We start from the raw sequence: 23,644 nt of genomic DNA on the forward strand, positions 1-23,644 counted from the left end.
AATCTTTATTTTTTCATGGAAGCAAAACCCCTCCAAAGAGCTAGTGGACAGATTTAATTCTGGTCTTAACCATTCATGGAACACACATTTTAAAAATGACAATTCACGTTTGACAATATTTCGCCTAATTTGAATAAGGAAAAATGAATAAAATGAATCGATCAGATGGAAACCAATCATCAGTTTGACACAAATGTATGCAGTTCAAGTCATTTTATATACACTTGTGCCAAAAGTAGCCTCAAAGATCCAGCACTGATAGGCAGCATGCTCACTAGCCTGTAGCTTGCCACTCCAGCCATAGAGGCTAATATGCGAGTCGTTTCCATTGGCAACAAGCTCTTTAGCTCTGAAAGGCAGCATCTCCATCAGCAGCTCTGATGTGTTTGAGTGTAAACTCTCTTCTGCTGGGGTATCTAGCCACAATCAAGCCAATGCCAACTTTGAGGGTTTATCTACCAAGTTCTGTGCATGGCTGTGGCAGGAGGCTTGCCCTCTTATTCTCCTCCAAGAAGAGGGAGCAATAGGTATAGTGAAATTTGAGCTTGAAAAAAGGTTCAAGCCTTAATTTGTTGGGGTCAAGAACTGACAAGGGCAGAAAATCTGTGTCTGGCACAGTCATGTTAAAGATATCAAAATCCAACTTGGCACCACAGTGAAGTTGCCCCTTGTGACCCTGCCGAGGAGGTTTCAACTCTTTTTCCTCTTTGGCTGCTCATTGCTAAAACTAACCTCTTTAGCTGGTCAAGTTCCAAAACAGCTGATTCCACAGGTTTGGAAAAAAGCTCCATAGGCTAGATTTGCTCCGTTTCCCAAATTCATGGACATGCATTGCCAAGGCAAATGACACTGGGCTGGCACCTTTTTTAGATTTTCATGGTCATAAAACTCTAGTTTGGATAAATACCACAGTACAATGTCAAAGAGAACAATGACACAGCAAATAATAACTGACGTTAGCTTTTTTAGTTGGGTTGTGGGTTAGCAAAACAGTCACTACGATTCCTGCAAAGCTAACCAGCTGGGATTAGTCATCACAAACATTTACAAACAGGACAAAACAATACCGGTCTACTGGTTCTATGAAACAGCAAAACTCAGTTTACCCACCTGTCTTTCTCTTTTTGAAGCTGAAGTCAGTTTCTTTTTCACCTGGGACACCAGAATGTAAGTGCTGCACCAATTAAGGTGGAACAAAAAAAAAAAAATCTAAAGCTGCTGGTTGACTAGGAAGCCAACATCTGCCTCAACCACTCTAAATCTTTGTTCTTCAGATCTTCTCCTCCTTGGCCGTTTCTGGTACAGAACCTTTACATTATTTGGAGGTTCTTAAACTTCCTAGTTTTTACCTTCACACTTGGATCTTTTAATGTATCAAGAGTCTTGTGCATGAGTACTTGGTGCTCACTGTAAATCACTGAAGGCTAATCTGGCATGTACACTGGGGCAGGGAGAGGCAAAAAGAGCATATTAATTTTGACCTCAAAAATCACGATAGAGATTAATATGGATGTCTGTTTAGCTACCCTGAAGACATACCCCTGAATTTGTGGGCATAATTGAAGACAGCAATTTATCCAACATTACATCAATATATAGCAGAGTCAATATACACAACACAAACCACATGCAAACCTCCAGACAGAAACAAGGAGTTTCAAAGCAAATAGATGAGAATAATATACAAACTGTAAATGCAAAACCCTTCTGTAGAAGCTAAACTCTAGGAATGCAGACCCATGAAAGATCAGAGATGACCTGTATTCTCCATGTGGTCTGAGGCAGGGTTGGTATGTGATGGAATAAAAGAGTTGAGAATACACATAAATTTAGTACCCGATTCAGTCCACGTTACATTTTGTAAAGGCAGTTTTCAGAATAGTTACTTTTGATATATTAGAAGAAAAGCTTTAGAATACTTACCCACTAAAAACACAGCAATCAAAAGAAACACCATCAGTGCTTTTTTATTAACCGTTTTAAAACAGCGCATATGTAGCAAACATGCTTATTAGATGAACTCTAAAAAGCCCTCTTTACAAACACTAAAAGTTCTTGCTAAAGCCTGAGGAGACTAATAAATCAACATGATCAGTTTTTAATCTACATGTTACTGAGCTCAGCTAAAGCCTGAGTGGACTGAGAAAACAAATGTGATCAACCACTTATCTCAGCATTACGGAGCTCTTTTCAATGACGATCAAAGTTTGCCTTATTAAAAGATGTATCCTAAATGTATTCTGAACACATTACTTTGTGTTGTAATGGAATACATTACTGAATACATTTAGGACAGCGTATTCAGTCATCACTACTTTTTCAAAGTATTTTGCCCAACACTTGTCTGAAGTCACCCTGTTTCATATGGCCTGCAGCAAGGCTCCCTGAAGGCTGTGACAGGGGAACAGGCTGCCTGTTAAACCAGCGGTTATTCAGGTTCAACAAAAAGTACTTAAAAACTTAGACTTAAAAACACTGCTATAAAAAAGACATTTACAAACTGTTTTGGGGCATTTCACCCCAATTAAATTTGTTCTACTCCTTCAACACCATAAGACTAAATATAAACATTAGACTAAACATTGACTCGGCCATGAAATGAATAAGTGGAATTTAGGCTTTTGAATAAGTTTTCCCTCGTTCCTTTATGTATGCAGATTCAAGATGTGGAACTCTAATCGAGGTTTTACTCAATTTACATACACACACACACACACACACACACACACACACACACACACACACACTTCCTGTAAACCACAATACAAGTTCATCAGTTACAGTATTTTTTCACTCTTATTTTTAGCTTCATTTTTAGTCGTTGTGAGGGCTTCTCATTTTCACTGATGAATACAGCAGATGCCATTTTAATGCACAGACACAACCAGTTCAATCCATGTTTGTTATGAAACAAACACTCTGCTCAAGTGACCACTGGATCCACTGTGTAGTAATGATGACAAAATTATAGTTTCAGTTAATGTGATTCCGAAGACACAGATGCTGGGTATTAGTCCATCCTGGTAAACACGTTTAACATCAATTCTCACAGGAGCTCTACAGAGCTGATGGAGTCTCTACAGCAGAGCTGTGTGCATGTATTGAAGCATGAGGCCGATTCAGCTTGGAGCTCTGAGCACAAACTATAAAGCCATCAAGATTCAGACTGTTAAGATGCCTTGTGGGTTGGTATCCCTCTGATTTACTGAATGTGACTGTAAAACACCTGTGGTAGATTATAAAAGGTTGATTGTTGATTTTTGAGCAGTACTTGTGATATTAATAAATTTATAAGAAAAGACACAAAAAACACATAGCCCCCCCACCATATGCTATAAATTGCCAATTAAAGTAATCTGACAGTCACCAGAGTACATTTTGTCCATTTTAACAACTAACAATATTTTATATTTAATGAAACAGGGGTACACTTCGCATCTTTCCACCTTCTTGGTACGGCTATAGTATGACAGGATGTAATAAACAATGGTAGAGGCAGTATGTTCTGTACAGTTGAAAGAAAGCAACTCCCAGCTGGATTCAAACATGCGACCGTGGCCTTGCAAGTACAGCACCCAGTCACTACACCACTGGAGGGCACAGAATTACACCTCTCTGAATGGTGGGAGAAAAAAAGGTGAGAAAAAAAACCCCCACCAAAATAGCATCTCACACTGAAAAAATATATTCAAGACACCGACTGAATGGCTAAACCAAAACACCTCTCATAAGAGAGAAAGGAAGAAGACTACATTTCAGCCTTCCCTTTTAATGTTTCTTTCTCCTTTTGTTTCCCCCTTTTTCTCTCTTTCTCTCTGTCAGAGCTGTGCTGTTTTCTTTCTTTTTCCATTCCCTGCCTCACTTTTTTTGGTAGATACAAACCACTGAGTACCATACTGGTCACCCCTCTACAAAGATGTGACAAGGGCCTGCTGTTTGCCACAGTCTTAAATGCTGGTACCAACAGCTGTGCCTGATTGGTACTGATTACCCCTTGGTACGCTGGTATTGTGAGTCTCCAGGAGTAACAGCAACTTGCTTCTGTCGCCCTCTGCTGGCAGCCAGCAGCACAGGCTGACTCAAACTAGGAATCAACAAATTAACTGAAATAACTGTTAGATTTACTTCTCTGAGTCCTTGTTTCCTTTTTTGCTCCACTTACCTTCACATACTTTTCCCACCAAATAATCTTCCAGATTAGCACACACATTCATCTCCTCCACGTCTCCATACTTCTCCATCTCTGTGAAGACCTCCTAACAGAGAGCGAAAGCAAAGAAAGCACTGCAATCATCAACAACTGTCTTTCAGTGCAATATTTATTCTGGTGTATGTAATAACTCTGAAAGGATAAGTATTGACACCTGTACAGACAACAGTGAACATGTTACAGTTTAATAGGTCTTAAAGCAACAGCTTTTCTGTAGCTCAACTTCTTTTTACTGATTTTGAGAATGTGCTGCACACAGTTCACACTTTGAGAGTCAGGAAAATAAAAGAAAACAATGTTAGACGTTAACCTTTTGCAGTGACTGCAGCTACAAGGACAAACATTTTAACACCAAAACATCCAGAAAACAGAAAGATGCTCTGATCTGACATACGACATCAGCTGCATGAATTGTGCATGAACTTCACAAATTAACCCAACAAATGAAAGCATTTGATATAGAGGATTTACAAAGATACATGTTTTTACAAGTCCATCCATCCATCCATCCATCCATCCATCCATCCATCATCTTCCGCTTCTCTGGGGTTCGGGTCGCGGGGGCAGTATCCTAAGCAATGAAGCCCAGACCTCCCTTTCCCCAGCCACTTCCACTAGCTCCTCGGGGGGGATTCCGAGGCGCTCCCAGGCCAGCTGGGCGATATAGTCACGCCAGCGTGTCCTGGGTCTCCTCCCAGGTGGACTTGCCTGTGACACCTCCCGAGGGAGGCGTCCAGGAGGCATCCTAACCAGATGCCCGAACCACCTCAGCTGGCTCCTCTCGACGTGGAGAAGCAGCGGCTCTACTCCCTCCCGGATGACTGAACTTCTCACCCTATCTCTAAGGGAGAGTCCAGCCACCCTGAGGAGGAAACTCATTTCGACCACTTGTATTCGTGATCTTATTCTTTCGGTCATTACCCAAAGCTCATGACCATAGGTGAGGGTGGGAACATAGATCGACCAGTAAATAGAGAGCCTTGCCTTATGGCTCAGCTCTGTCTTTACCACAACAGATCGGTAAAGAGCCCGCATCACTGCTGACCCAGCACCAATCCGCCTGTCAATCTCCCGCCAAAAATGGAGATACAAGGTTTTGTTCTGACAGCAACGATATGTCACCTCTTTTATCAGTAAAAAAACACCTGTGACCATCATGTGAGCAGCGTGAGTTATTTTCTTAAAGAAACAGCCTTAAAATGCATGGGTCATTTCTTCAAATGTTTTGCACCTGTTCATCCAGCATTTCTTCTCTGATTACAGGCATTAGGGAGTTTACCCCTCTTTGCTCCAGTAAAAGCCCTGATGCTTAGCCTATATAATGTTTTGTGTTAGCTAGCTTGTTTGAATTATGGACTTGCGATTGATTTTTCCCTTGAATGACCAGCTTTCTGTTCCACCCATGTCATCAGCCTACATATACAATTATATGCAAAAGTTTGACCACCTCAGTCAATTTTTTTCAATATGTCCAATGTGTGTTCTCTGTAGAGTATATATTAACATACTTTCACTGAAGAAAGTCAACAAATTGTAATTTGACCAGGGGTGCCTAAACTTTTGCATACAGCCGTAGAACAATGCATTGCTCGTCTACATTTATACTTTTAATTTAACATTAGATTAGCTTAGCATTTACTACGTAACCATTTTATATGTGTGCCAGTGATAAGATCAGACTATTCCATAAGTTATTAATTACAGCTACATGCACTACTGTGCAGAAGTATGTAGTACTTCACTACTGCAGTACTTTTGCAAAAGTAGTTCATATCTTGTGAGCTGCTGTGGGCAGAGGATTGGAAAGAGTTAAATGATATGTTCATACAAATATTAACATGATTTGCATCATTGTGTTTTTCTGAGTAAATAAATGCTCAGGTGCCTAAAACGTTTGCATCGTACTGTATACAGCAGTACAGCAAATATACAGTGAGTCATAGTATGTATAAGATGACAGCAACGTCTGCCTTGTTTTGCAATTATTTTTTTACCCCCATTTTCTGGCCACCTGTTTGCACCTGCAATGAATACGAATAGCACTAATCCTATTGTGAGTATACTGTACGGTGGATATGAGGTGAAAAACTGTTAATTTAATGCCCTCTTTTGGCAAAAAAAAATTCTCAGGGGGAAAATATTTTATTGAAAACTAGAGCACATTTATTAAGCGTTCAAGATATAAAAAAAAAAAAAAAAAAAAAAAAAAAAAAAAAAAAAAATCAAATGATTAAAAAAAGTCAAAAGCAAAGACCTTTTTCTGGACTGAGACGGCATTCTGTGGCTCCAACGTTCTGCACCATAACCACCTTCAGTCTTACATTCAGATTAAATTTCCAAAAATAAAACAAACAGAAGAACAGAATGAACATCAAAACAATCAGGGTCCCTGTAGACAGGATCAAGGCGCACCAACACGAACCTCTAATCGTTTACACTAATTCAGCAGCACACCAGCCTTCACTGCCAGACAATAGTTAACACTATTAGTCTGTCTGACCAAGAACCGTTTACTTTACTAAACACAGTTGTGCTTCACCTCTACTCTTACTGACCTTCAGCAATATTTTAAACAACCTGCCAAGATCAGCAGGCTTGAAAAATCTAAGCATGATTGTAGAAAACTAACTAAGACTATTCTGCAGTGACCTCTTATAGTCACAAGGTGGAAGTATGACCCTTAAATGATTGCCAAAATCAGTCCTACTAGAGGACGGTCATTTTTAAAAGCGGAAGATGGAAAACAGCAGCATTTAAACAGAAAATATAAGTTACAATAATCCCAAGACAAGGCATGCCTTGCATCATTTCATCATTTCAATTATAAACATCTCATAAAATCCGGTAAAGACAAACCTGCACAGCTGTATTTCACTATGAATAAAACCCTAAAACACAACAACTGAATTAAATCGAACTCAGTTTAAAAGTCAAAGACAGAATAATAATGCCTGCATAAAGAACACTGATTAATAATAACAGTATAAATCAGCAAGTTTTGAAATGAAAAGAAAAATGAAAAAAAGAAATAAAGTAACAATTTAAGTAACTAACAAAGCCTCTCAAACTTTATGAAATGTCTAATCTTCTTAGACTTGACTGTGCTGGTCACAAAGCAGTTACAGCTCGTCTGGGAGTGAGCATTCGGACAGCGTTCGCTCTCTCCTCTCACGACTGGTCACGTAGTTCAGCAGGTCGATGGCTGTGACGATGCCAAACACCATTTGTTTCAAAGTGGACGACCCATCAGTCTTGTCTACAGAGGGAGAGAGAAAGACAGAGAGAGAAATTTGAAGTTAAAGTGTCCATACTTTGTTTTTCTTGTATTCAATCAACCACCCCCCCCCTTTTCACCATTATTCCTTATATATAAAGAAGATTTTTCATCACAACACAAACACCAGGGACAGATTTGGGGGTCTGAGTATGATGTAACATGTATTAAGCTAATAAGATGGTGCAAAGTTCATGAGTTTGGTTCCAGTGTGTTGCACAGTGCCTTTGGGCAGTGTACCAATAATCCATGGTGTAAACTGTAAACATGTAGGTATTAAAGAGCCAGTAACACAGTCAAGGTCAGGGCCGTGGAAGAGTACACATCAGGGGAGGTGAAAAAACCACCACTACAGTCAAAAAACTAAACATTTCACTTAAATAGAAAAGCTGTTAGCCCATAAATGACTCACACTATACAAGCCTTTAACTTTTGCTTGTTTTTTAATAAATAGAAGTGCTCAATGTTGCATGTAAGCAAAATGTACTATTCACTCCCCAGTTCAACGTGCAAACACAGCCTGTTTTGTGATATTCCAACCATGGACACATTTCCATATGAGCACATGTTATTAGACTGGAAATTGAGGATAAAGCAAACATGCTTTTCTTTGCTAAAACAGATGCATCATCGCAGATTCCAAACGATCCAGACATTTGGAAGAAGTGGCTGATGTTCTGTGTTTGATTTTTTTTTTTTTTTTTTTTGAAGACCCTGATATTTTTCAGAAAAAGGTTTCACCTAAGAGTCAAATGTATGTATGATGTATTTGTTTAGGAACCTGCTTTGTTTTGAACCAGTATTGTTTGCAATATCTTGTGCTCCACTTGAATATCATATTTTATTGTATTGCACTGTGTTTTTTAGTTTACTTTATTGTTGAATGCACTGTGTATTGTAGTTTATTGTATTGTATTGTATTGCATGGCGCTGCATGGCACAGAGTTCTGTGCTCAACTCTGCTCTTTTTCTCTCTGTATCTACAGTGACTTTTGTTTCTAGCAGCATCCGAGCTCAGGACTGTCTTTCTCTCTAATCTATTGATAACTAGCAAAAATACTTTCTCTAGATAGACAAAACACTTCTTGTAAGTCGCTCTGGATAAGAGCATCTGCTAAATGCTGTAAATGTTTACTTGGTACCTGCAGAGAGACTAGAACATACAGAGAGCAGCTGAAATGGCAGGAGTAGCAACAAAAGAAGGCTGCCAGCAGCAGGAGATGCCAAGCAGATACATTTTCTCCAAGGTTCATGTGCTTTTTTTAGTAAACCTGAAGAGTCATGGTTTGAAAGTATTTAGTGTTTTCACCATCTCTGCAAATAAACCATCATTCCTGTCAATGCAGAACAATGTGCAAGTGGCACTACGGTGCTCTGACCACCTGCACTATGGCCAGCTCTGTTTGTGCAGGGACAGAAAAGGGGTAAACAGCTACAGTTGAATACCTCGGGTCATACGACATTCTTCTGTTGATTTTCTAAATGAAATTTAACACATTCTCTACAAGAAACACACTTTATACACACACACACATATACACATTATATATATATATATATATATATATATATATATATATATATATATATATATATATATATATATATATATATATTTTTTTTTTTTTTTTTTTTTTTTCCTTTCTTTTTTTTTTTAAGGCAAGAACTGTGACATGGGAAAATGACAATTTTCCCTGTTATCCCAAAATCAAGCCAATCACTGCTTTTGTCACACTTGGCCCCTCCCAGTCTTCCATGTGCTTTTAGTTTTGGTCTAGTCCATGTGCTTTCATTATTTTGATTCCTTCCCAGTCTGGCCCCCTTGTTTTCTGACTCCGCCCTTGATTGTTCCCACCTGTGTTTTCCACCTGTGTCCTGTTATCCCTTGTTAGCCCTCTTGTATTTAAGCCCTATGTTTTTCCTTGTTGTTTGTTGGTCTTTGTATTGTGTGTGCTGTTTGTACTGTTAGAAGTGTATTGTTTGAATTCTGTGTTTGTTTTGTTATGTCCATCCCTCCTGCTCTCTGTGTTGGCTCTCTGACCATGGACCGCTTTGACCCTGATTATGGATTTGCCCCGAATAAATCTCAGTACGTGTGTCCACCTCATCGCTCCCCACCGTTACAGCTTTTACCTGCTATATAAATCAATCAAATCAATCAACCTTTATTTTGACTCGGAAGTACAGTGAGGGCAATTCTCATTTTCAATGTAGCCGAGCATTTACAAAAACAGGGATTGACATGACAAAGAAAATAATAACTACATTTAATCATTTTAAATTAAAAGAAATTTTAAAATAACAGTGAATAAAAGATAAAAGTACATAAAAATAGAACTTGAGATTTAAATCATAAGAAATTAAGATCAAAAGTTATTAGTAAGGTAATTAGTAAGCTAATAATACAATATCACAAATTTTAAAAAGTAATGATAAATTATTAAAAATAAAACGAGAGGAAATAAATAAATAAGCAAAAAGAGATAAAGAACTAAGGAGAACTAACAAAAATAAAAGTTGTGAATAAATATGATTAAGTAAAACAGGTACAGGCTGTCTGAAGGTGGTTTGATATTAAAAGTTTAAAATGACTGAGTGACACCAGTGAGCTGAGTTTTAGTGTGTCCTGTAGTGAATTCCAGCTCACTGGTGCACTGTGATATATATATATATGTGTGTGTGTGTGTGTGTATATAAATGTAAGGGATCTGGGGATCTTGCCCTTCCATATAATCATTACAGGAGTTATTGTAAAATGTTCCACTGTGTGGGTTTAAGATGTTCTTTTGTGCCTAGAGCTTATCTATTCAAGGCTGTTTGGCTCAAGGGGAAGATATCAAGACACACCACAGACATACACTCACACACATACACATTCACACACACATATAAGACACACAAAACCTACACACAAATAGATTAGGGGGTGACCATTACTTCAATTGACGACACTTCAACGCTTATTGTCGATGAGGGCTTGTCTGGTGGGGGTTATAAAATTAGAGAGAGAGAGAGGGAGGGTGTGTGGCTTTGGAGAAGACACAGGACGCAGTTCTTTTTGGGAGGAAAAGGCCACAGAAAGGAAGGACAGATTGATAGCTCTCTCGATTCTGGGGATATTTGTGCCCTAAAGGCTCTCAAGTCTTTTTATTTTTCATTTTATTTTACTTTTGTTAAACTTTTCATATTTAGCATGATTTTTCTGTCTTGATTTCTGTTTCTCATGGTTTTGTCCAGCGGTTTCATCCAATAGTGTCTAGTCATCCAGTTTGCAAAACTCCTTTTGTTTTTTTTTTACACCACAACGGACAGCTCTGAGGGGCTACTTCATCGCAGTTTGCCAGCTTTTGATGTAAGTGGCCATTTTGGTTGATTAAGATGTAAAGGATCTGGTTATGGCTATTTTCAATCGGCAAAATCACTTTTACCAATTTAGAAAGAACCTAGAACCAATTTGTGAAATTTTGGAAAAAAGCTAAATTAAGTAAATTCTTCTAAATTCCAATGGAAATTTTAAAAATGACTAAATTCATTCACTCTGTTCAATTATAATCTTGGTTATTATGTGAAGTATGGGTACTAGATTGTTGTGGGTTGTGAGTCTGTCTATTTTAGCAGTTTTGGTTTGCTTTGGGCGTATGCAGTCGTGCCATAATTCATGCAAGTTTTCTAGTGATCTTTGGGTGATATTTCATTAAGACACAATGGGTAAAAATCAGAAGTCTCCACTGGCTTTGTGCAGTTATGTCACCAAGCAGGTCACAAAACATGGTGTATCTGTCGATCCATATGAAGATTTAAGTGATAGCGATGATTGCACAACTCGGCTTGAAGAACTTTTGTCTGATCAAAAATACAAAGGTCACGTTCATAAGCTTGCATCCCACCTGTATGCAGTACATAAACTATACTGTATGACAGAATCACGTTGATCAGGTTGATCTGCTTAAAGATAAAATTGACGATCTCCAGCATCAACTTACTCTGTGGGATGCAACGCTTACGGATCTGACCTATGTATATAGGTATGTATATTCACTATGGCCTACTGTCCTGTTTCATCAAGAGTGGATAGTGCATCTATGTACACTCTTGATCGAACAAGTGACATTTCGGACGAGGAAGGCGATGCAGAAATGGTCCAACTTTCCTGTAAAGAGGCAGATTCATTTGTGAATAGTCTGGGTAGTTACAACCCAGAGAAAGATGACCCGCGTATTTTTCACAAAAGTTCTGAGAGTAAAATTGCGGCTCAGCAGTTCAATAATGCGGAGGCATGCTTCCTGTTGAGATATGCTCTGAATGATGAGGATGCAATGGCATTAAATCGTCATAAGTATGTGGAAGCAAATTGAGCGAATGAAAAACAGCGCCGTATAGCTTTTTATGCTGTGATGGGGGTTGGACCTGAGATCTGATCTCGTGGCAATTAAACAAGGCCCATATGAGTCTCTGGAGTCTCCACAACTGATTCTGGCTCAGTGTCTCCCTTTTATTAGAGAATCGCTTAAACTGCACTTGGATTTACCACAGCCCCCTCTCCCTCTTAGAGGCAGGCTGACGAGGGAGATGTGAGTGAGCACACAGAGGGGGCCATGGTAACAGACACTGTTCAGTTCAGGAAATTCTCTTATTGCTGTGGCCGTACTAATAATGTGAGCCGCCAGTGTAATAAAAATTATTTTTCAGGCGCTACCATTGCTCACAAACACGAAACATTGGCCAGTACATTGAAGACAATACAAGAGTTTGTTGAAATTAAATGTCTAGTGCGCCTCCCACTGAACGGGAGCGAATTGCTCCTGATCAGAGAGGGGTGACTGCAGCTATCCCCAGTACTTCTACTAAAGGGCAGAAAGAAACCGCAGAAAAAAAAAAAACTAATAAGTCTAAATGACTAGCTCAGAACTTGCACATGGCAGACTTACACCCAGTAGCTAACATCGACAGAGATTCATGTGGAAGACCTGTGGTTATGTAATTGGTTATGCAAATGGTTTCATCTGGAAGGGCGACCCCTGTCGCAAGGTGATGGCTATTTCTGATGCACATTCAGTTTATGCCATCAAACATGTTGAAGAGTACCCTCTGGATACTCCATTGACCCATGAGCACCCAGCTTTGCATGATCTGTTACAGAAACAGAGGTGTTTTTGCTAAGCACAAACATGATTGTGGTAGTGTTTCTCATGATATCATGCTCGTAGAAGTGAAGGGGCCAAATCTGGCACCATTCAAACAGTACCGTTACCCCTCTGAGGCCCATCCATACCTAAAAGACACCATTGAGTTGCTATTAGCCCAAGGAGTTCTCAGAGAATGAAATTCAACCTGCAATAATCCTATTTGGCCAGGGAAAAAGCATACTGAACCAGGGCAGCCCACTGCATGGTGTTTGACCATTGATTTTAGGGCACTGAATGCAAAAACTGAAACAGCTGTCCCTTTAGTTGCTAGATTACCAGATATCCTTTCATCACTTAACTCCAATTGTCACTTCCTGTCTACCCTGAGTTTGACAAATGCCTTTTGGAGTGTTCCCATCCATGACAAGAGTCAACAAGTTTGCTTTCACCTTTGAAGGGATTCAACTCACAGGGGTAAAAACACCACAAGGATGGGTGAATTCTCCCACGGTGTTCCATCGCTGCCTGAGCAAAATTCTGAAACCTTTTTCAAGATGTGATGCATTGCTTATTTTTGTTGATGACATTCTGCTTCAAATCACAGAATGAACAGGAACATCTTTTGCTGTTGGACGAACTGTTCACGCTATTGACAGAGGGGGCATTGAAACTGAACCCCAAGAAACTCCAGCTGATGAAAAGGGAGGTGACCTCCCTGGGAAGTGTCATCTCAGAAGGGGGGCGCATCCCAGACCCTTGCAGGGTGGAGACGGTAAAAAAAACTGCTGTCTGTTACTGCACTGAGGACTTGGCTGGGATTGGCAGGTTTTTGCAGAGACTTTAGTGAAAATTTCAGCAATCTGGCTAAGCCTCTGCACTGCCTGCTGAAAGAAAAAACAGCAGAAAAGGACAGTATTGTACACACAGAGGCCTCCCTAGTTCCATCCATCCATCCATCCATCCATCCATCCATCCATTATCTTCCGCTTCTCCGGGGTTCAGGTCGCGGGGGCAGCATCCTAAGCAATGAAGCCCAGACCTCCCTTTCCCCAGCCACTTCCACCAGCTCTCCAAGGGGGATTCCGAGGCGCTCCCAGGCCAGCTGGGCGATATAGTCACGCCAGCGTGTCCTGGGTCTCCTCCCAGGTGGACTTGCCTGTGACACCTCCCGAGGGAGGCGTCCAGGAGGCATCCTAACCAGATGCCCGAACCACCTCAGCTGGCTCCTCTCGACGTGAAGCTCTACTCTGAGTCCTTCCCGGATGACTGAACTTCTCACCCTATCTCTAAGGGAGAGTCCAGACACCCTGCGGAGGAAACTCATTTCGGCCGCTTGTATTCGCGATCTTATTCTTTCGGTCATTACCCAAAGCTCATGACCATAGGTAAGGGTGGGAACGTAGATCAACTGGTAAATCGAGAGCCTTGCCTTATGGCTCAGCTCTTTCTTTACCACAACAGGCCTGTAAAGAGCCCGCATCACTGCTGACCCAGCACCAATCCGCCTGTCAATCTCCTGCTCCCTTGTACCATCACTCGTGAACAAGACCCCGAGGTACTTGAACTCCTCCACTTGAGGCAAGAGCCTATCCCCGACCCAGAGAGGGCTCTCCACCCTTTTCCACCTGAGAACCATGGTCTCGGATTTAGAGGTACTGATTCTCATCCCAGCCGCTTCACACTCGGCTGCAAACCGATCCAGCGAAAGCTGAAGTTCGCGGCCTGATGTCCCCAATAGGACCACATCATCTGCAAACCGCAGTGATGTGACCCTGAGGTTACCAAACCGGACACCCTCCATCCCTTGACTGCGCCTAGAAATTCTATCCATAAAAATTATGAATAGAATCGGTGACAAAGGGCAGCCCTGACGGAGTCCAACTCTCACTGGGAACGAGTCTGACTTACTGCCGGCTATGCGAACCAAACTCCAGCTTTGTTTGTACAGGGCCTGAATGGCTCGTAGCAAAGAGCCATGTACCCCATACTCCCGAAGCACCTCCCACAGAATACCCCGGGGAACACAGTCGAATGCCTTCTCCAGATCCACAAAGCACATGTGGACTGGTTGGGCAAACTCCCATGAACCCTCCAGAATCCTGGAGAGGGTGAAGAGTTGGTCCAGTGTTCCACGACCAGGGCGGAACCCGCACTGTTCCTCCTGGATCCGAGGTTCGACTATAAGCCGGACTCTCTTCTCCAGTACCCCTGCATAGACCTTGCCAGGGAGGCTGAGGAGTGCGATTCCCCTGTAGTTGGAACACACCCTCCGGTCCCCTTTTTTAAAAAGAGGCACCACCACCCCAGTCTGCCAATCCAGTGGCACCGCCCCCGATGTCCACGCAATGTTGAAAAGGCGTGTCAGCCAAGACAGCCCCACAACATCCAGAGCCTTGAGGAACTCAGGGCGGATCTCATCCACCCCTGGAGCCTTGTGGTTTGCACAGAAGTCCAAAAACTGAACACCACTCGGGTTCAGATCAGAGAGGCCATTCCTCCCAATCACACCCCTCCAGGTCTCACTGTCATTGCCCATGTGAGCGTTGAAGTCCCCCAGTAGGACAATCGAGTCTCCAGGAGGAGCACTTTCAAGCACCCTTCCCAAGGACTCTAAGAAGGCTGGGTACTCTGAACTGCTGTTCGGTGCATAAGCACAGACAACAGTCAGGACCCGTTCCCCAACCCGAAGGCGTAGGGAAGCTACCCTTTCGTCCACCGGAGAAAACCCCAACATACAGGCACCGAGTCGAGGGGCTATGAGAAAGCCCACACCTGCCCGCCGCCTCTCACCATGGGCCTCTCCAGAAAAGAATAAAGTCCAGCCCCTCTCAAGGAGATTGGACCCAGAGCCCAAGCTGTGTGTTGAGGTGAGCCTGACTATATCTAGCCGGTATCTCTCAACCTCGCGCACCAACTCAGGCTCCTTCCCCGCCAGTGAGGTAACGTTCCAAGTTCCAAAAGCCAGTTTCAGCAACCGAGGATCAGAACGCCAAGGCCCACGCCTTCGGACACTGCCCGATCCACAACGCACCGAACCCCTACTACTGCCCCTCCCATTGGTGGTGGGTCGATGGGAGGGCCTCCCTAGCTGATTTTGATAAGCTCAAGGTTGCTCTGTGCAATGCCCCCACTCTAAAAATTCCAGACAAAGGCAAACATTTCATTTTGGAGGCGGCTGCCTCGGATACTGCTCTTTCTGCTGTTTTGTTGCAGGAATGGAAGTGCTGAGACCTGTGGCATATGCTTCAAGACTGATGTCAGCAGTGGAGATTGCCTAGGACTTGTGCACCAGATACCTATTGGCAGTACACTGGGCAGTTCAACACTTCACCCATGTCACCGGATTTTGCAGTCATCATCCACATGCCCCGCATGCCCATCCAATTGTTTCTCAATGGCCATGTCACAGGTGTTCATCAGAAGCCTGGTGTTTCAGAGCTGGCGGATGGAAATCAGACAGCAGATACTGCTACTAAGACTGTTGAAAGGGAAGGACAAAGGGGGGGGTGTCTTTGTGGGCTGACTCTGATTCCAGCACAAAACGAGATGAGGACGCTGATTCGGAGGGGCGACTCGCTGTGAGAGGAGTAGTACTTTGCTCTTTAAACCTTTAGTTTTTTTCTCCCTTCTTATTTGTATCCATTATCTGTATGTGCCTGTTATGAATGATGTCTGAGGATGGTTGAAATTGTTCCATTACCATTGCAGTAATACTGGGTCATATGAGGTCATGATGACCAGTGTTAATAAACGGATCAATGGTATTCAGTCACTCTCTCTCCCCATTGACTTCGCTGCCATAGGTAGTATAAGGCACAATTTTGGACACTGTAGCCAGACGGTTCAGTGCAGGTAATTCAGCTATTAACACTGTCAACATCTTAACATATTATGTTGGCAGCAGAATTCACATGGGGTGCTAGGGTTGACTGATATTGTCACACAAATGTTGGAGGATATTAAAAAGGTTTTAAAAGGGTGCTTTTCATGCAGTTACATGAGAACACTGAGAATAAAGCTATGACTTGTAACCAACTGATTCAGTCTCTAACTGACTAGTTAGTACCTGGCCTATTAACTGCACTATACTTAGGAGCTTGTCTAATGCAGTTCCGTTCTAGTCTCCCTTACATACTCCTAATATGATGGGTTCCACTATATGAGAGGGATGATGTGTTTAAGAAGGTTTTCTCAGTTACGGATATCGGTATGCCAATACACCATAAATTCTTAACTGCCCTCACTTTGCTTGGAAAAGTTTGGATGCAAAACATGACATGTTTCTGGCTGTATTTGGGTTCATACCAAAATTTCAGGCCTGATTAAAAGCTCCAACAGGGGGAGCAAAACACAAAATTGATTATTTTTTTAATGGACTAAAACTGTAAACTAAAAGGATACAGAGGTAACAAATAACAGACATAGAAGCAGAGAACACAGCACAAATGCGATAAAGCAAACAAGAAAACAGCAATGAGGCTGAAAACTGTGAGTGAGATTACTTACACTGGATTTGATCATGCACCACCAGGGCGAAATGATCTGTCTCTAGGATCCGGGAGAGTTTGCCCAGGTTATCTGTGAGATGAACCTACACACATGGAGAGATATGGCCTCTTTTCAGTTCGATTGAACAGATCTTCCACAGATTTTCACCAACAGGATTAGGAGCAGGGTTATTGTTAGGTTTAGATTTTGGGTTGAGGTTAAGGTTAGAGTTTGGTTTTGAGTTGGGGAAAACAGGATATTTAATAGATATTCAGTGGAAATGACACTGAACCAATACCAGGTATCAGTATTGGGCCACTACTGGATTGGATATAGGGAAGAAAAAAAAGAATAAATTCAATCCAATCCTGTAACAAATCTTTCTCACTTACACTGTGTGATGCCATGATGGTTAGAGCTTGGTTATTGTTAAAACATATTCAATACTGATATGGAATAAAATCCCTCGAATTTGATATTGATACCAAAAATGATCATTTTTTACTAATACATTTTTTTTCTAATTGTGAAAAACAGACACATAAAAAAAGTATTACGATTAATTAATCATAAATGATCTTCAACTCTTCTTGGCCCTCCCATCACTTCTTAGGCACACATTTTTCCACTCTTCAGTATCCTGTAGTACTGAGATGTTTTGGTAAATGCCTTTTGTTCTAAGCTATGCATTTCTCCCTGTGGGGTAGTGGAGTGTTTCAAGCATATTGATCTATGGTTAGCTACTCACTGTAGCCTCTTTCTGCAGGTGCCCAGGTGGTCATTCCAACAGCAGAGTGAAAATTGACTTGGATTATTTTTAGTTAACACAAATTAAATATTTATCCCAGTAACTGTGCTATTCCATTAATTGGGACACTCTTGGTTCTATGTGTGAAATGTGGAGCTGCTAATGAGCAATGCAGGGCGAAAGTGGAGGAGTGGGAAACTATGCTGTGAAAACTATTCACTCCCATCCACAAAGATTGCCAGGTCGAGATAAAATGGACAGCCATTTTCTTGATATCCAAAATCGTGTAGAACCGTCATTAAAATAGGTTGACTTGCATGTTGCATATAAAAGATGAAAATCCAGATTGCTTCTGTTTTTAGAAAATGTATGCATGTATTTTGATGAAAATGTATTCTCTCTCTCTCTCTCTCTCTCTCTCTCTCTCTCTCTCTCTCTCATATTTTATATATATAAAAAAAAAAATACACACACAATATATATTTAGCTGAATGTTAAAAACAAGATTACCATCTACAAGGCATCTGAATGGCCACTCAAAATAAAGTGTTCACCAAACAGGGTTCTAGTTGACTAGAATACCTTCCTGCTGTTCTGAGTGTGTGAACGCCACGTGTGATGTGGGTGTGTACTGACGTGGTATGGGTGGGTGTGGAGGTGTGTGAGCATATGGTTTCTCAGCGAAGGTGTGTCTGGCTGTGTGTCTATCTTAGCGAACCACTGCATGTTGACCTTCTGGGAGTTATCTTTGAGCATGTTGTGTAAGAGGAGAATCTGTTTGGGAAATGAGCATGTGTGCGTGAGCGTGTGGGTCTTCACCTGTTTGAACTGCTTGTAGAGCACTTTGATGACAGGATCTGCAGGACTAACCTTCCCGGCAAGCACAGACGAGAGCATGTTGCCCAGTGTGACCATGCCCAGAATCACCCTTGAGACAAAAGAGAGCGAGAACTTGAATGATTGTTTATGCTGTTTAGTTTCCTTATTTTGTTTAACTGGGTTGCTCTCCAAACAAAAAAAAATGTAGACAAGAGGCTTGTATACTACCATTTAAAGGTTTGGAATCATTTGCCACATTAACAATTTTTGTTATTTTCTATACAATATGATGTTCATTTTCTTAATTCTCAGTGGTTTACAGCTTCCTCTTTTATTCCCTTCATCATCTGAGACATCTAGTGGCCTACTAATTTGAAACCTGTGAAGCTGTAGGACTAGCATATTATAATCATTTTATACTCTTGGTCTGCAACCAGAGATGTTCTGAATTACTCTATTTTTAAACATTTCGTCTTGTTTAATGTAACAAGTGATATAGGATCTAATTCTATTGGTCCATTCATCATGAAAAATCCACAGAAAGTAAAGGGATTCTGGTGTTTTCAAAGTGAAAAAATGCCAGTTTTAGGGGATGGAAATATCCTGTTTGATAAGATTTTTTTTTTTTCTTTCAATAAATCATCAGCCTCCAGGCTCAGGGAGCTCTGTGACAGACCCCATCTGTGCTGCAGTTTGAGTAGTGGCTTAAAGAAACTGAGAAACCACATCCACCACAGAGGCTTGTGAGCAGCTCCTCGGTGGCTGGCTGTGGCTGCCGTGAGAGACTGACAGTGCTGCTGTTTGGACACGTTCGTCATTAACCACTCCACGTGTTTACTGCGGTGTGAACCGAGGCTTTTGACGCAGTGTCAGGCGTCATTCATAGTTCATTTTGGTCACATCAGTGGTGTTATAAGGCAGAAAAATCTAATCTAATTTAATTCATTTCTCCTGTACTCCTAATTAGCTCAAAGACACATATTTGGTGTCTTAGGTTTGCTTCTTAATAGAAGCTTATGCCCCACCATTGTACTTGCATCACATGTCTAAATGCCTCTAACAATGTTGAGTTGTTAAGTAATTTTAAACATACTGTAAGGTATAAAATGGGACAAAAGTCTATTGTCTATTTTTATGAATTACATTATGTCAGAATGTCAAAGTACATAAGTAAGTCCATTTGAAATGACTTGCCTTTGAGAACAATGTGTTGATTCATGCATGCAGTTTACATGATGCTAAATGATGGACACAAGTGTCTACTACTTTTTAGCTACATTAGCCTCCAATGTATTAGCCTCAGTTCCAGTTCAAGACTAAAGAAGCAAACTTCCGACACCCAAGCATGTCTTGACTGATGGACTACATTTGGGGTGAGGAGGAAAACTGTGTATATTTGTATGTTCACAAAACTAAATCTGCACCCATTGTTCAGTACTGCTCAAACTACAAAGCAGACATGATCTATCAAGTACACTATACTGTACACTTGAGGATGAATAACCTACCCAGCCTCATCAACTACTGGGGCCTGGTCAAAAGCCTTCTCCTTCAGGATCTTAATGGTATTTTTAATGTTGACTGAGGGCAAAACAGTCAGAGGAGCAGACAGACGCAACTCCTGAAGAGTCAGATTCCACCACCTACAGAGACATGAGGGGGAGAGTGCGGGAGAGAGAGAGAGAGACAGAAAGAGAGGGGGAGAGCTGGTTAGACAGCACGTCCCACACGTTATGGTTGATGTACTGTAAGTACGAGGACATTTCTTTCATTCTTTCATAACAGGCTTATGTCCACAGCCTATATTATTGCATCTATGTTTAGAGCTGAGTCTTTGGCCAGCACTGATCAGGGCTCTGAAAAAGCCTTGAAATGTTCAGGTTTAAACAAATGCTAGAAGTCAGCTGTCAGTCCTGGTCTCAGAGAACACAAGCACTAATGACGTTCAGTTAATAATCTCATTATCAAGACCTTCATGAATAGTCAAGTTATTAGATGAAACATTATTATCATTATTATATAAAAAAGATCCTAGATTAACAAAATTATTCTGGTAAGTCGGACAAATAACAAAATAGTCCAGTGAAAACAATCTGTCTGCTAAATACACATATTTATGGTGTGTCTCACCATGGTTTATTCACCATCAGGTCCTCCTCTCTGAGAAAGCCTTTGTCACACATCCACTTGTCGCTAAGAAATTTGGACCTGTGGAAGAAATTACACAATCTTGGTCAGTGATCATGACTTTTGCCTGGTGAAAAAATGTAAAAATTTGATCTGCCAAAATATGTTTTGTCTTTTTTCTTTAGTATTAAACTGGATGCTGATAACATTAGCTGTTAACATTAGCCAAAGCTTTTCATTCTTGAAAACTGCCAACCAGCTTCAACAATATCCAAGTCTTCATCATGTTAGGACAAAGTATGACTTATTTTTATAAGTTATAAAAATAAACAAAATGTTCACTGGGCACCCATTTTAGACCAATTCCACTTTGCAAGCACACATTTGTGACCTGCGATAATTAATTATCTTGACCTCAAACTGAGGATGTGTGTTTACAAATAAAAACAGAAATGGTGAACATTTTTCACCATCCATAAGCCAAGCTGGATTCTGTCAGGGAGTAATAGTTCAGTAGAACACCTCTCTAAAGTGCCTGACCACTACAATTAAATATATATAAGGTTTTATTCATTTTTATAGTTCATAGTAGGGCATACTGTGGCCTAAAGTAATTGACAAGCAACCTTAATGAAGACATATATGCGGCTTGAGAGAGGTTTTGGGTATGTATTACATAAGATTTGGGTGACAATTGACTTCCAGTGTTTATTTGTTACACTGGTATTTTAGCCCCAGTTCTAAACTAAAGAAACAAATACAACCATGTACTGGCTCATCAGCTAAATCTGGTGAGAGTGAAAAGCTGTTTCTTTAATGCACTAGCCAATTCAAAACCATTCATTCAAATGATCATATCATTAAAAGCAAGTTTACAGAAATGACCTGGTACCTTGTAAAATGTACTACTGTAAAAGGCCTGTGTATTTATAATTAGCTTTCAATGTCAGTGCTGAGTGTCAGTTTCTTTGAAAGCTGACGCCGTCTGTAAATGGCTGTGCGGTCCCCTGAAGACAGGCACTGTATCGTATTACACAGCTGAAGCATGAGAAGTCAGCAGCTGCTTACATGTAGTTGCGGATGGAGTCTGGCAGAATGACCACACAGCGCTGGCCCTCTTTCAGCTCCTTAGCCACCTTCACTGCTGCTGCCATGGCTGAGCCCGAACTACCACCTTCACACACACCAGCAGAAGGGACCATAAGTTTACATGAACAAATGCAAATCACACATACATTAATAACTCAATAGTAAGGCTAAAGTTTAAAGGGTTAATATTCATATAAAACAGTGACTCTGATAGTGCAGTCTGTGATGGACAAAAATATTGGGACATCACACCTCTTAATTATTACATTTGAATTTCATTCAGTTCCTTTGGTATATAAAAAGGTATATAGAATCAAGTACCTAAGCATGCAGTCTGCCTTGAAAGAACAAGTCATTCTAAAGAGCTCACCAAATTTGAAAGCACACCGCCACTCGACTCTGGAGCAGGGTTTGAGTCTGGGCTTGGCCAATGCCAGGAGAATGTTACCTGCCTGACTGCAATGTGCTATCTATAAAGTTTGGTAGAGGAGGGATAATGATATGGGGTTGTATTTCAGGAGTTGGGCTCGGCCCCTTAGTTCCAGTGAAGGGAAATTTTAATACTTCAGCAGACCAAGCCATTTTGGAAAACTGTATGCTTCCAACTTAGTGGGAACAGTTTGGGGAAGAACCTTTTCTGTTCCAGCATGACTGAGCCCCAGTGCACATAGCAAGGTCCATAAAGGCATGACTGGGTGAGTTTGGTGTGGAAGAACTTGACTGGCTCTGATCTCAAGTCCATCCAACACCTTTGGAATGAACTGAAACTAGATTGTGAGCCAGATCCTCTTGTCCAACATCTGTCTGACCTTACAAATGCTCTTCTGGATGAATTGGCCAACTCCATATTAATGCTTATGGATTTAGAATGATGTCCTAAAAGCTCCTGTGGGTGCCCAAATACTTGGTCCATATAGTGTATACTCATTTCCAAAAAATAACATATGCTAAAGAGAAGGTGCAGGTGAGTACATACCACATAGTAAGCCTTCATCACGGATCAGCATGCGCGACATGGCAAAGGACTCATCATCGTTGGACTTGTACCAGCTGTCCACAACCTGATGACGAGTAAGCATATCAGCATATTTACATTTACATTTATGGCATTTGGCTGACGCTCTTATCCAGAGCGACTTACAATTTGATCATTTTACATAGGCAGGCCAAGGCGGTGTTAGGAGTCTTGCCCAAGGACTCTTATTGGTATAGTGTAGGGTGCTTGCCCAGGTGATTGGTATAGTGTAGGGTGCTTGCCCAGGTGGGGATTGAACCCCAGTCTACAGTGTAGAAGGCAGAGGTGTTACCCACTACACTAACCAACCACACCCATTCAGATCTAATGTTTCACCAGTGGTACATTTAGAATCGTTAGCTCTTTTAACTCACTGCCCCACAGTAGTCGAGTAAGCATGTCCATGCTATTCATAATAAAATGAATCAGCATGTGGAATCAGAATTGTCTGTGTTCTACTATGTTATCACTGCATAAAAAGAAGCCCCATGCTGCCTTTACTGGACTGTGAATGGATCTGAGTGACCATGTGCACAGTAGAGCTTGAAATGTCTGCCCCAACCCAACAGGACCCAACTACTCATGTGAGGTTTGGTCAGGTTCGGAGATCAGTTTTCCAAACTTGTGACAGGCTTGGGTTGAGTTTAAATTTAATTTCTAGGTTCTCACTGTATGGGTGGGCAATAGGATATGTTATTGTGACATAAATCATAAATTACTTCACATTGCCATTTTCTGAGTGTATCAT

The 23,644-nt window shown here is 41.2% G+C and overlaps 1 protein-coding gene across 1 annotated transcript in view; it reads right to left on the reverse strand.

The window, feature by feature from the left end:
* Positions 1–6,333: 6,333 nt before the first annotated feature.
* cbsb (cystathionine beta-synthase b) overlaps positions 6,334–23,644 on the reverse strand; it is a 43,661-nt gene continuing 26,350 nt past the window's right edge. The window contains exons 9-15 of the mRNA XM_017713478.2: positions 22,858–22,942; positions 21,861–21,966; positions 20,796–20,873; positions 20,174–20,308; positions 18,666–18,774; positions 17,117–17,201; positions 6,334–7,466 (exon numbers count right to left, since the gene is read on the reverse strand). Coding sequence (XP_017568967.1) covers positions 7,330–7,466; positions 17,117–17,201; positions 18,666–18,774; positions 20,174–20,308; positions 20,796–20,873; positions 21,861–21,966; positions 22,858–22,942 — 735 coding nt within the window. The 3' untranslated portion in view covers positions 6,334–7,329. The remainder of the gene's footprint in view (positions 7,467–17,116; positions 17,202–18,665; positions 18,775–20,173; positions 20,309–20,795; positions 20,874–21,860; positions 21,967–22,857; positions 22,943–23,644) is intronic.

The sequence above is a fragment of the Pygocentrus nattereri genome, chromosome 6 (genome assembly GCF_015220715.1).
Source record: "Pygocentrus nattereri isolate fPygNat1 chromosome 6, fPygNat1.pri, whole genome shotgun sequence".
Lineage (NCBI taxonomy): Eukaryota > Metazoa > Chordata > Actinopteri > Characiformes > Serrasalmidae > Pygocentrus > Pygocentrus nattereri.